The sequence below is a fragment of the Rhinatrema bivittatum genome, chromosome 15 (assembly GCF_901001135.1).
Source record: "Rhinatrema bivittatum chromosome 15, aRhiBiv1.1, whole genome shotgun sequence".
Classification (NCBI taxonomy): domain Eukaryota; kingdom Metazoa; phylum Chordata; class Amphibia; order Gymnophiona; family Rhinatrematidae; genus Rhinatrema; species Rhinatrema bivittatum.
Genome location: NC_042629.1, coordinates 71,368,585 through 71,381,207, shown reverse-complemented (window position 1 = coordinate 71,381,207; position 12,623 = coordinate 71,368,585). Strand labels below are relative to the sequence as shown.

The window sequence follows — 12,623 nt, the reverse complement described above, 5'->3', positions numbered from 1 at the left end:
GCATCCTGGTCTATCAACTCGCTTAGAAAGGAGAGTGGTTCATTGCTTAGAAAGGAGAGTGGTTCATCACTTAGAAAGGAGTGTGGTCTGCAGAGTGCTGGCTTCCTGTCCTCCACAGATCCTTCTCTGACAATGCAATGATGGTAGCGGATATTAATCTCAGGGCAGCACAAAGGGTCACGGGGTTGGCTCAGGGTTCTTCAGTCTGCTAGGCCTCATTTCTGTATTGGTTACCCTTCTTGTAACTCTTACATGCTGAAGTCTTTAAAGAATGTTTGTATCTGAAATAGTGGCATTTCTAGAATGTTCTTGGTTTTGAAAAATAGGCCGAGACCAACATTACAGTGCTGGAAACAAATTTCTACAGCACTGGGACTACTTTAGATCTGGCCCTGATTTTGTAAGTTCCCTCGGTCTGGAATTTATGATCCTGCCTTTTCTTTTATACAGAGAAAAGCACTACAAATCCCAACCTTCCTAAACAATGGGAATTTAAAGAAAAAAAAACCAGTCACTCACTTGGTTAGCAGCCATGTAATACAGGGTTTAGAACAGAGGGCCATGTTTTATTTCCCACTAGCCACAATGATCTAACAAAAAAAAACAAAAAAATCCCTGTTTATATTCTTTGGTTTTGTTGAAAAACAACAGTAACTTATAGACCTCAAGGGTCAACTGTGAGCTCCCCTTGGTGCAGAAACTCAGCCTCCAGCATTCAACACGCCCATGAAAGTAAGATGTTCCAGATTACCAGGCAGAGAGGAGCCTGGGCTATAAGTGACCTCAACTGCACTAGAAGAGAAAACTGGGCTTACCTTGTTGGGCCCTCAAGTAGCATCAGTGGCACTGAGCAGTGGCAGAGCTGTCCACGGACCCTTGTAAGCACCACCCCTAGTAATCAGTTCCAGCCAGTCCATGTGGAAAACATATAAATTATTGAATATGATTTTCATACATACATACAGTACATGTAATCTGAACAGTGACATAATACAAACTGCTCTGTAATGGAGTATAACTGGTCACCTCTTATAAATACCCAAGAGAATGAGGTACTTCCCGGCTTCTGGACCGGGAAGACACTTTCTGCAATAACTTCCTTTTCAGCTCACGGCCAGCTTCGGTGGCCCTAGCGATTTTGTTTGGCACATTCAGGCAGATCCATTTACACGAACATTTACCGTTTTTAAAAACATTGATTGCACCACATGTGAGCAAAGCAGATTTTAAAAAGCTGCAAAAAATATTGTACCTATGTACGCTTAAGGAATAAGGGCTGGGCTAAGATTTATGGGTGTAACGCCAAACTTTAAAATGGAAAACCACAGCACGTAGGTGCTAGATACCTGCATAACGATTGCTGTCTGTAAATCTTGAGTTTTAGGCTTATAGAACAGAGTGAGGAGTCCGGGTCAGTTGGGCACGTAGGATAAACTAGAGGTCTAACAGACCTCACTAGTAACTGGACAGAGTGGACTACTTGCAAAATGCATTTTGTGCATTTTAAAATGTGCACCCAATTAAAAATTCCAGTCTATCCCTGCTCATGCATGCTCGTTTCAAAATCCACCTCTTAATCTTAACCAGATTTGTCTACACATCCCTATAAGAAGCAGTTACGCTTCAAAATAGATTAAAAGGGCATTTGTGCTGTTACTTTTTGACTTTTAATGGCTTTTATGAGCTAAGCTTTCCTTCCTTGATGAATATCTAAACTGCAGTTGTCCAGTACAACTCAGTATTGGAGGTCTGGTATAGGAGTTATTTTGTAAAGCCTTTACCATGTACGTGCATAACCCTTCTTATAACTCCTGGTCTTAGCTTCAGTTTTCAAGTAAAATATCAATTGATTTCGCAAGTTGCCAAGCCAATGGATTGTGGCATTCAACCTGTCCTTGCTTTCGACAGCATCGTGTATTCGTTAAGCAGGCACAAGAAGCAAAGGTGTGCCATCATTGGCCAGAGTACTAAGCATCACAGCACAGAAGGCTTTTGTTGGACTCTTCTACATGTCATGGTTAGAATAGAGGCTCGGCTGCATCATGGAGATGACATGCTGTGGCCTCAAGAAGGCATCTGGGCATTCGTATACCTGAGTTGCCAGTGTACCTGTTCTTGCTGGACAAAGAATGAAGCCCCAGAGGTTTGGCATGGGGACCAGACAGTAGCACACTTCTGGATCTATCCATATGGGTCTGGGCACAGATGGAGTCCTTACTTTTATTTAGAGCAGAAAAACAAAATGTCCTTCTGGCTCTGACTGATTCAGAGCTACCAGCAAGGTCAATGCACTAGCTCAGCAGGAACAGAAACATTGACTATCTTTTCGGTTTTGAATATCTGCAACTATTCTATCTCAATGAATAAAAACCATTGGAAGCACCACTGGGTGTCTAGAATGCTCTTTTTACTTCATTAGTGTATTCCCTGCCGTCATTTCATATACCAGACCCCTTGTGCCCCATCTGTCTTGTAATTAGGAGAGGGGTGGCTACACTATTAAAATAACTTGTTCGTGTTCAGATGTGCCGTCTTGTGCATCTAGATATTTGCAGGGCCTTCAGCCAGTTTCACTTCTAGATGATGAAATCCTCTCTAACAAACTGGGGAAAACTCATCATTCACTGAGCATTAATCTGCTCTCCCCAGAATACCAAGCTGAGCATGCTTAGGGCTGGGCTGAAGCCCCCTGCTTTCCATATGCTTGAAATAAGGCCTAAGTTTCTGTGCTCTTCCTAACAACATGGGTTAACTCTGTAGTGTAATTTCCAGACTTTTTTCCTAAAAGACAGCCAAGTCAAGGACATCTCCAAATGTACGGAATACCTTAACTGCTATGAGAGCCGTATTAAAATTGCACTTAAACATTGTGAAGGGAATAGCCTGGTTAAACTACTCTTCTACCAGGCTGGCCCAGTGGCACTTGTGTGCCCCCACGCAGAGGACCTGGCCAAGAACGTTGCTGCCCTACATGGAGGCAGTCCCAGCCATTGCTCTATGGCAATACCTAAGAGCCAAATTTAAGGTCCCTGTTAGCCAGGATCTGGAGGAATCAAGTGATCTGTGAGGACCTATTGCTACAATTACTGGGCCGAGGTAGGAAGGAGTATATAGAAATAGGGGGGGGGAAACTTCTGGGTGGTCAAGAATGAAGGTTCATGACACCATAATCCAATTCAGCTGAAAGCTCAAAGGCCAGGAACAAACTGCCAGGACAGAATTTGTAATCTGGTCAAACTACAGCTGGTTGCTCGTACACCATGTGGAACGTATTCCACAGAACATCAGGACAGCATAAATGGGTCAGCTTCGCTGTGTGTGGTATCGTGGGAGCTCTATCAACATGAGACCTAACCAAGTCAAACTAGAAGGGATGTACTATGTCCACTACAGAACATATCACATATGGCGACCAGATACAGCATGTGAGATTGAACAATCTGTCGATGGTGAAGATATAAATAGATACTTTTGCATAAATAGATACTTTGCTTATAATTCCAGGCAAGCATTGGCAAAAGTAACTGCAAGATGAGTTTCGCTCATAAGTCTAATAGCCCACTGGGCAAATTACCTCAACATAAAAATGAGCTTTTATAGAAAGCGAAAAAAATAAAATAAAATACAATTTCGTAGATGGAACACAGATGAGGCCTACTCTTCTTCTAGTGGATTCTGTCTCCTGGATTTTTGCTCTGTCTTCAGTCTCTGAAACACCCTCCAAAAAAAGGTGGCATAAACCAGACATACTCTTCCCTTGTGCAGGAAAACAAGGCTTGTCTCCCGGCACCTGTCGTCCACGTCCACCAGAGTACACCCTGCCCAGTATTTTGATCCTCTGTCACCTGTTTTACCATCCTGGTTGGTCTTTGATAGACATCGTCAATCATCGTTTGTAAACAAGTTTTGGAAATCACTGGCTGGATGACTCCTGGTTTCCATCACTCACAGAAGATTGTTTGTGAGTCCGTGCCGATCATGGCCTGGGTTTCACAGAGTGCAAGATGAACCTTGGAGAAAGCCTGTATGGTGTTCGAGGTGGCAGAACTAATGCAAGAAAGGAAAATCAAATGCCATTAAGCCTCATCTTCCTAGTAAACATAAGCTTCCGTTGCAGCACTTTTTTTAAATAAAATTTTACTTTTCCATCTAGCAGAGCCTCTTCCCCCTGTTTGAACCCTATTTATCAAGAACAGATTTCAGTAATGAGGCAGACGTGCATGAGAGGAAAGGTGGCTCCATTTTGCATCACTATATGTGCATCAGGGGAGGATAGGCTTTAATACATCTCTTAAATTATATCTTCACTATGTATTTACTTTTCAAGGGATGTTTAGATTTGCTCAGGTTGTGTGAAAAATTGTGGTGGGTAAGAGTAGCACCACATCAATAGTGGAAACGAGATTTTTAGAAATATCCCCAAAATAAAGCCAGAACCCAAGACAGACAGAGACTGATGCTCTCGCTGACCAAATGTGGTACAAAATTGTTGGAGTTGGTCTACAAATCAGGATCTACAAAAAGAAGGCAGTAAAACCATATCCACTTACTCGGCTTGTAGGCTTGTACGTTAGCTGATGGAAGCTGAGGAGGTCCTCCTACAAACAGAGGTATGAAAATGAGAGCATGATCAGCTGATACTCTGTCAATGCAAGATCACTCATGAAGATGATCTGCTCAGGGTAGGAAATCCATAAAATGTAGATTTGACCCAAATCCAAGGGGCTTGGTTTGATTTTTAGCTTATCGCCTTCATAAAAACTTACTTGTCTATAAAAATATCGGCTCACTAGAGTAACTATTAGTACATGCTTCCATTATAAAGTGGAACGCAGTTTTCCTATTGTCCTTTTCATCTTCTCTCTGGTACAGAAAGCTGGAACGCCGCTTCCTTGTTCTCATTTGGCAGCTTGTGGCCTGGTCCTGGATTCTCTCCTCTCCTAAGACTCTGCTTAGCCTGCACTTATCTCCTGTTCTAGTGGCCACACTCACATGCACTTTCCATCATTTTCTCTAGATTTGCTGGAGCCGGCTCTCATCTTCCAGCTGGTAGAGACTGCTAACATTTTCTTTTACAAGAAGTGAGCGAGATTTAACTGCTGGGCCCAGGGGTGGCTCAAGGCAATCTGCCCAAGGCGAGGGAAGAGAGAGAGTGCTCCCCTCCCCTCTCGCCCCCGAGGTGAGGCACAGGTCAAATTACTGAGATGGCAAGGAGGTGGTGTCCCCCTTTGAAACGCAGGGGAAGTGGGCAGTCAGGGGTCAGAGTTCCCAGAGGTCTGGCAGATAAGAGTGCCAGTGATATTTCTAGTTCAGAGGGACTGTAGCAATCCTGCCACCGTCCTCTGCACCCTACCATCTGCTTCGCATCCTGGGGAAGTGGACGATGGATCAATAGGAAGGGTCTATGCATGGTGCACACTTTCAGGGCCAGTGCAAGGGCATTAGGTGCTCAGCGGATCTTGCACCCCTATGCTTCCCCGTTCCCCCAGCACTCACCACACCGATTCAAGTTATGCATGAATTACATTTTACATAAAACGGATTTCAAAGTACAGTCTTCTGATGTAAAAATATCACAATAATATTTACATGCAATGCTGTGATGCCAGTGAGAAAATCCTGCAAGAGACACTTGGAGCCCTTATGGTATTAGGTATATAGTGAAGTGTGGGTTTGAGCTTAGCCCTCAACCAGCCATGAATAAACGGATCTACAATTACAATATTGTAAACCTCCGATACCATAACTGCACCAACTGTCAGCACTCAAACAGTAAAACTCCTACTCATGAAAATATTACACCAGACTCTAAAATACCAATACATCCCCCTATTAAGGAAACACAAGAAGACAGGCTGTTCTAGATCCCCACACAGTCTATATGATAGCAGAATACCTTACTTCCGTCACACACCAGAACACAGGCAGGCTCTCACCAAATACAGCATAAAATGACCAGAAAGCACAAACAGAAATGTGCAGACAAAAACTGAACTGGAAATCGCTAAAAACAAGACTGTATGCAGTGCAACAATGGAAAAACAAGCACCACCGTTGCTCATAAACTAAAATCTGGAAATAGTCATAATAGTAAAACCATACTGATTAAAACATTTCAAGACAGCTGATGAATAGCATAACATTCTAAAATTAAATTCATATAAATACTTCCAAAGTTCCCAAAAAAAGCAATAATAAATGTAAATAGCTAACATCAGATAACATCCAATAACTGAAAGTAATTTAGATTAAAAAAAAAATAAAAAAGTCAGCTTTCCATACCTGGGAACTTTTGATTTCCAGTTGTCCTGGATTAGTGGGGGAATGAGGGCGCCCCACAGACCTTATCCAATCTCTCTAACATACACACAATGTCTAATACACAGGATTTCTCTCACTCATACTCAAGTGCTCCCTCTCACTCAGCCCCCATTGCTTTCCTTCTTCCTCCTCCCTCTTCTCATGCAACCCTTTTACCTTCTGTCCCCTCTCTCACTTAAACACTCCCCTCCCATGCATTCCCTCTCACTCACATCCCTATTTTCTCTTCCCTTCCACCCTACCCACCGGGTCTCTTATTTTTTTCATGTCAGCACCGGCCAGGGGTCGTCTTTCTGCCTGCAGGGTGTGGGATCCCCGCCGGCACCTCATAATTTCAGCTGCTTCCACTATTTTCTTCCCCTGGGGCCTGGGACATCCTCCCCCCCCCCCGCCCCCCTCCCAGAGGGAATGTCATAAACCCGCGCCGCCGCCTCTCTTTGTGCTCATGGGGCCAGGGGCCCTGCGTGCACATCATAGATTTGTGTCGCTGATGCCCTCTACTGCTGGGAGCCCCACCAGCACATCAAATTCTCGCTACCGCCATGTTCTTCCTAACCCGTGAGCACGCCAGCTGGAAGACGCCTGCAGAAGAAACACCCGTCAGGCCGGGGGCATTTTCCAGCTAAATACAGGGTGAGGCGGCTGCGCCACAGCTGTTTTGAGAGGGCACTTCTGGCTACCTCAATTTTGCCCCCTGAGGCAGCCGCCTCACCCTGCCCAATGATAGGACCATCCCTGGCTGGGCCAAACTAAGATTGAGGTGTTAAGTGGACAACTGAAGAGCTCCACAAAGCAGCGATCAGGAGACTGCACCTGCCTTTCTTTCATCTTGGATTCTGAACCTTACCCCCTCTTAACATCCTCCAGCTCATAACACAAGTTCCTGTCGGTCAAAGCTCAAGATGGCCTACGATGTTGTAGCAACCCAGGTGTGTGCGTTACCTTCTTCACAAGTAGGTCCAATCCACCCGTCCATGCAAATACATTTGCCATTGTGAGAGTTGCAGTGAGCGTTCCCAGAACAGTCACAATTCAGAGTGCAGTTAGGTCCGTATCGATTCTCTCTGCAGTCTATGATGAGAATGTACGCAGTTAATCTTTTTAATGCTATTTCCAACACTGCAAGCATGTTTAATACATTTCTGCATGAAACATAGTTGTTAAAACAGTCACATTATCAGCTAGATAAGTCCATTTTCAAAATGCCTAAGCATGAGTCCTTTTTGACAACTGACCACTGTGTGAGCAGAATCTGCTACTAACAGGGTTTTAAGTGTCACATCTGCTCTGTTTTCTATCCAGGATAACTTCATGGCTTTTTTGTTACTGCAGAATCGGCCTGTTTGAGGGAATCGTACATGAGTTCTTCATGCATCACCATAATTTAGTTAACTTTACACAATCCTGGGTAGAAATGGATACAGATCAGACTTCTTGGTTAGCCTGATTAGCCCAACTACACCTACAGGAAGGCATTTCTCAATGTTTAACGAGAAACTTGGTTTACCTAGTCAGTATCCTAGACAGCGGTATGTGGTTGCACCCTGCATTTAAAAAGTCAGCAAATATGCAGAAAAGTATTTAGTCTTGGAGTTCCTAAATCAAATTCTGTTGACCAAAATGAGGAGCTCATGATGCAGATCATTAAGGAGAGAGATGTACTGAGGGCACTGTCCTGGTGCAGGAATAACTGCTCACCAGTGTCGCATCTGGTCCCTGATTTGCCTGGAGGACACAGACATAGCCCCGAGGCTGGATCACACGGTGCACTCCCTTCACAATCACAGGACTGCTGGCATCTTTCTCCAAATGTCCCTTCTTCACATTCTGGTCCCACAAGCAGCAGAAAGAAGCAAGCAAAAACAGTCAGATCCCTCGTTTTATTTTAGTCTATCTTGCATGGAAATATCACGGCAGAATATAACAACTTAAACATCCAGAACTACAATAAGGTGAACCCTTCCTCCAACCTATTTCTCCCAGTAACTGCCACTCTGAAACCTTTAAGGCAGACAGCTTGCTACTGGGATGTCTTGACGTCTGCATTGAAAGGATGAGATCACAAGGTGGGAGTTTTTATTTGTTAGGAACAGGTTGTCTTTCTAAAATGACAAATTCTGACATTTGTAGTTTCATTTTGTCAGGTCATTTTAATGCGGGACAAAACGGCAGAAAGACTACATGGAAAACAAGAGTTCCCGCCATTCACAATTACCATTTATTAACTGTCTAAAAACCTAGTAAGCTACCAACTTACATATTCTAGGTGCAAATGACAATTCTGAGAAGATGCAGGTCATCAAGTAACCCACCATCTGAAAGGTTCATGTTGACAAAATAGTTAAAATGTTTACTTCATGAGATAGGTTGCTGTATTCTTTTTTCCCTTTATACTTGCTTTGAAAATGAAGTTTACGATACGGTCAATGTTTACGAGTTTGCATTGTGTTGGGTTATGGAACATTCTCATGTAAGAATTGAGGATAATGTAATACTAGGTCCAAATGGCAGCTTATTTCTCAAAGGTATGTGGGTAAGGACTCATGTGAGCTGAAAACGTCAGGCAAACTATGTCAAGTTGCATTGAATTGCTTTGACTTGACGTCATTGCTCCTAAAGGACAGGATAGGACGACAGTGCTTAGGCTATAGCAGTTGGTTGAAGAAATCTCATTCTAAGTTCCTATCTTTGCAGCTGCATCACAGCTGTAAACAAATGGCAGCATCATGGTATGGCATAAGGACTAGATAGTCAGCTTTTTAGACCATCAATTTCCCAATTACATTAATCCTGAGTGTTTTTTGGGGAGAAAGTCCAAACAAAGCAAACCCCAATGTCTGAATTTCATTCAGTCTTCTCCAAAGAGACTAATATTGGCATGCACCACTATTAGCATCTTAGAATAAATGTACAGGAATTTACATTTTGGAAACTTAATGATGGCATAGCTATTTGTTCTTACCTTCCTCACAGTAGTCACCTCGGAGCCCAGCAGGGCACAGGCACTGGCCAGTTCCATGGTCACAGGTGGCTCCACTCTCACACTCGCACGGTTCCTGACAGTTAACACCATGGAAGCCAGGAGGGCATGCTGAGAATGGAAACTCATTAGATAAGCACAGGGCGTTCAGTGTTCTAGGATTCTTATATACGTTTGTTTGAAGCCTACAGAAGGAGAGGGTCTGCCATCCCAAGCTGCCTTCAGTGGCAATCCTACAAGCAGCTGTGTTCATAAGATGTGATTCACTTCTAAGTGACAACCCATAAGCAAGGGTCCTCATTATCAATCGTTTTGCATCCATACTGCCTAGGCAATGCTGTTTTACTACCCATTTTAAAACAAATTGGCAATGCATGGACAGTGCATGATACCTTTTAATTATGTTATTAACCCCATATATCTTAATCCAAGTTAATTCGACCTGTTCATTGTAAGACATTTACTTGTCATTGTTATTGTTTAGAATGTAAACCGAATTGATCAATAATTCTGTTATTGGAAAGTCGGTATAGAAAAATGCTAAATAAATAAATAAAATAAATAGCACTATATTACTGTATGGTGGAAAGTGGAATGACATCACAAAAACTTACAATGTTCACAAGAGTGCCCGTAGTATCCCCTTGGGCAATTACAACTCCCGGTCATTCTACTGCAAGTTCCATTATTCTGGCAGACACAGTCCAGCTGGCAGTTGGGACCATATTTCCCAGCAGGACACTCTGCAGAGAGAATTTAAAAAAAAAAAAATTGGATTTCATTTTCTAAATTAAAATTCATGATAATATCTAGTAATCCATTACCTGGGGTGTTTCGGTGTTCTTAGGACCAGTTTTATCAGAATATTAAGATCCTACCACTGTACATAGCTATTACCGCAGGAATATGGCATCTCAAATGATACTCATCAACCTCCCACATTGTTGGCCTCCAATCACTGGCAGCCAAGGCCTTAATGTCCTCTGGTAATGATTAACAAGTTAACGCCACCGGTCAATAAAAGCAAAGAATATCAAACATGCAGAGGAGAAGCCGCCAGTACAAGCGGTGACCGTTTGTCTTGAATGCTGGATCATTCTAGAGTGTTCCTAATGGCCATTAGTGGAGCTCAGATCCAGCCAGCAGACATCAATGCTATTTCATACCATATTTAAAAACAACATGGAAAGCCTTTATGGGACAATGAACTGCTGATGTTGGGAATGTCGGAGGATAGCCCAAAACGTTTTTACCGTGTTCACATGACCTTCCCGTCCAGCCTAGACCACAAGAGCAGGAGCCGTTAACTGCATTGCAAAGTCCCCCATTCCTGCAGGAACACGTCAGTTTGCAGCCTTGCCCAAAATGATTTTTTGGGCATCCTAAAGGAGAAGAAAGAAAGAGAGAAAGGGGTGGGTTGAACCAAGCAGATCCATGCCAGCACAGTGCTTCTTGAAAAAGGTGGGATTTTAGAACAGTTCCGCGCATCCTGCATTGCAAACCTAAGGTGATGGTAGCTCCATGTGAGAAGCCTGAGCAAGTTCTGTGGACTTGGGCAGATAGCCCAATAATCAGACCAGTTAGGTGCTCATGAGTACTGGATTTGGGAACCATTTGCCACTGGAAGGCAACAGGATTGGCAGTGATTACAAATACATGGAAAGACACTGCTATATGTATCTATGTCTGTCTATTCTAGATGGATTGCAGAACAGTGTTTAGTATTTAGTTGTGACTTGCTGGAATTCAGCACTGAACTTACCATGCTCACAGTTAGGCCCAGTTCTCCCAGCTGCACAAATGCAGATGCCAGTCACATGGTTACAGGTGGCCCCCTCTCCACAGGAACAGACTTGGGCACAGTCTTCACCATAGTGACCAACAGGACATACTGAAAATGAACACAAGAGTTTTTATTAGAGGTAACCACTGTGGCACACCGTCCTTCAAGGAATAAAATATTAGGAAAATATAGTTCATTACAACTTCTATGTACTAACCTAGGGATGGCCAACTCCAGTCCTTGAGAGCTCCAAACAAGCCAGGTTTTCAGGATATCCACAATGAATATGCATGAGATAAATGTGCATACAAAGGAGGCAGTGCATGCAAATCTCACATTCACATTCATTAAATATAACAGAAGTTCCATGCTGGGGCCAGATCAAGGTCCATCATGCTCAACATTCTGATAGGCGCCAGTCTGGGTCATACATATCCATCATATCCCCAACAATTGATCTGTTTCTTGTGTCTTGCTTCCAGGGATAAGTATTGGCTTTCCCACATCTACCTGACTAATTGGTTAAGGACTTTTCCTTCAGAACTTGTCCAGTCCTCTTTTGAACTCCACTATTAGTTGCCTTGATCAAGTCTTCTGGCAACACATTCCATAGCTTGATTGTGTGCAGAGTGAAAAAATAAATCCTAGATTTGTTTTACATTTGTAATTTGCTAGTTTCCCATGTACCCATTCTACACCACACATGATTTTATAAATTTCAATCATATCCCTTCTGTCTTTTCCAAGATAAAGAGCCCTAATCTATAGGGATGTGCATTTGTTGCTCCATTCATTTCATTCGCTTCAGCGTATATCTCACCAGTGGATAGTAGGCGCGCCAAAATGGTATGCGCTTATAGTGGCGTGTACATACATACACCATCTGTTTTGGCAAGCCTACTATCCATTCATGAAATACGTGCCTACTGCCGAAACGAACTGATCAACGAATGTGCATCCCTACTAAAAACTGTTTAGCCTTTTTCCATAAGGGAGCTTTTCTATACTTTGTCATTTTTATTGCCCTTCTTTGTATCTTTTCCATGTCCCTTGAGATGGGGTGACCAGAACTGCACACGATCACACCATGGATCTATACAGAAACATTGATTTTCTCAGTTTTCTCAATACCTTTCCAAATAATTCCTAATGTTTTATTTGCCTTTTTGACCACTGCATGGTGGGCTGAAGATTTCAAAGTATTATCCACAAGGATTCAAAGGTCCTTTTCTTGGGTGGTGACTCAACACGGCGCCCAGCATCTTGTACATAGGATTATTTTTCCAATCTCACAAGGGCCTTCTGCTGTTTAAAGATTCTTAATTTTGTCATATGAAAATTTGGCTACCTCACTTCCTTTCTCCAGATCATTTATGGATCATTGTGGAAATCTTGAAAACCAGGCCTGTTTGTGACTCTTGGACAGGAGTTGACCTCCCCCTGTACTTATTTTCCATAGAATCAGGGCTGGCGCGACCTATTAAGTGAACTAGGCAGTCACCTATGGCGCCGACCATTAGGGAGTGCTGAAGAGCAGCC

At 43.1% G+C, this 12,623-nt stretch overlaps 1 protein-coding gene across 4 annotated transcripts in view; it reads right to left on the bottom strand.

Annotated features, from left to right (window-relative positions):
* Window positions 1-912: 912 nt before the first annotated feature.
* The window catches only part of MEGF6 (multiple EGF like domains 6), a 262,583-nt gene continuing 250,872 nt past the window's right edge, over window positions 913-12,623 (bottom strand). For all 4 annotated transcript variants that reach the window (XM_029578136.1, XM_029578134.1, XM_029578135.1 and 1 more), the window contains 8 exons: window positions 11,064-11,192; window positions 10,555-10,683; window positions 9,916-10,044; window positions 9,284-9,412; window positions 8,020-8,148; window positions 7,264-7,392; window positions 4,551-4,598; window positions 913-4,047 (listed from right to left, as the gene is read on the bottom strand). In XM_029578136.1, the coding sequence (XP_029433996.1) occupies window positions 3,977-4,047; window positions 4,551-4,598; window positions 7,264-7,392; window positions 8,020-8,148; window positions 9,284-9,412; window positions 9,916-10,044; window positions 10,555-10,683; window positions 11,064-11,192 (893 nt within the window). In that variant the 3' untranslated portion in view covers window positions 913-3,976. The remainder of the gene's footprint in view (window positions 4,048-4,550; window positions 4,599-7,263; window positions 7,393-8,019; window positions 8,149-9,283; window positions 9,413-9,915; window positions 10,045-10,554; window positions 10,684-11,063; window positions 11,193-12,623) is intronic.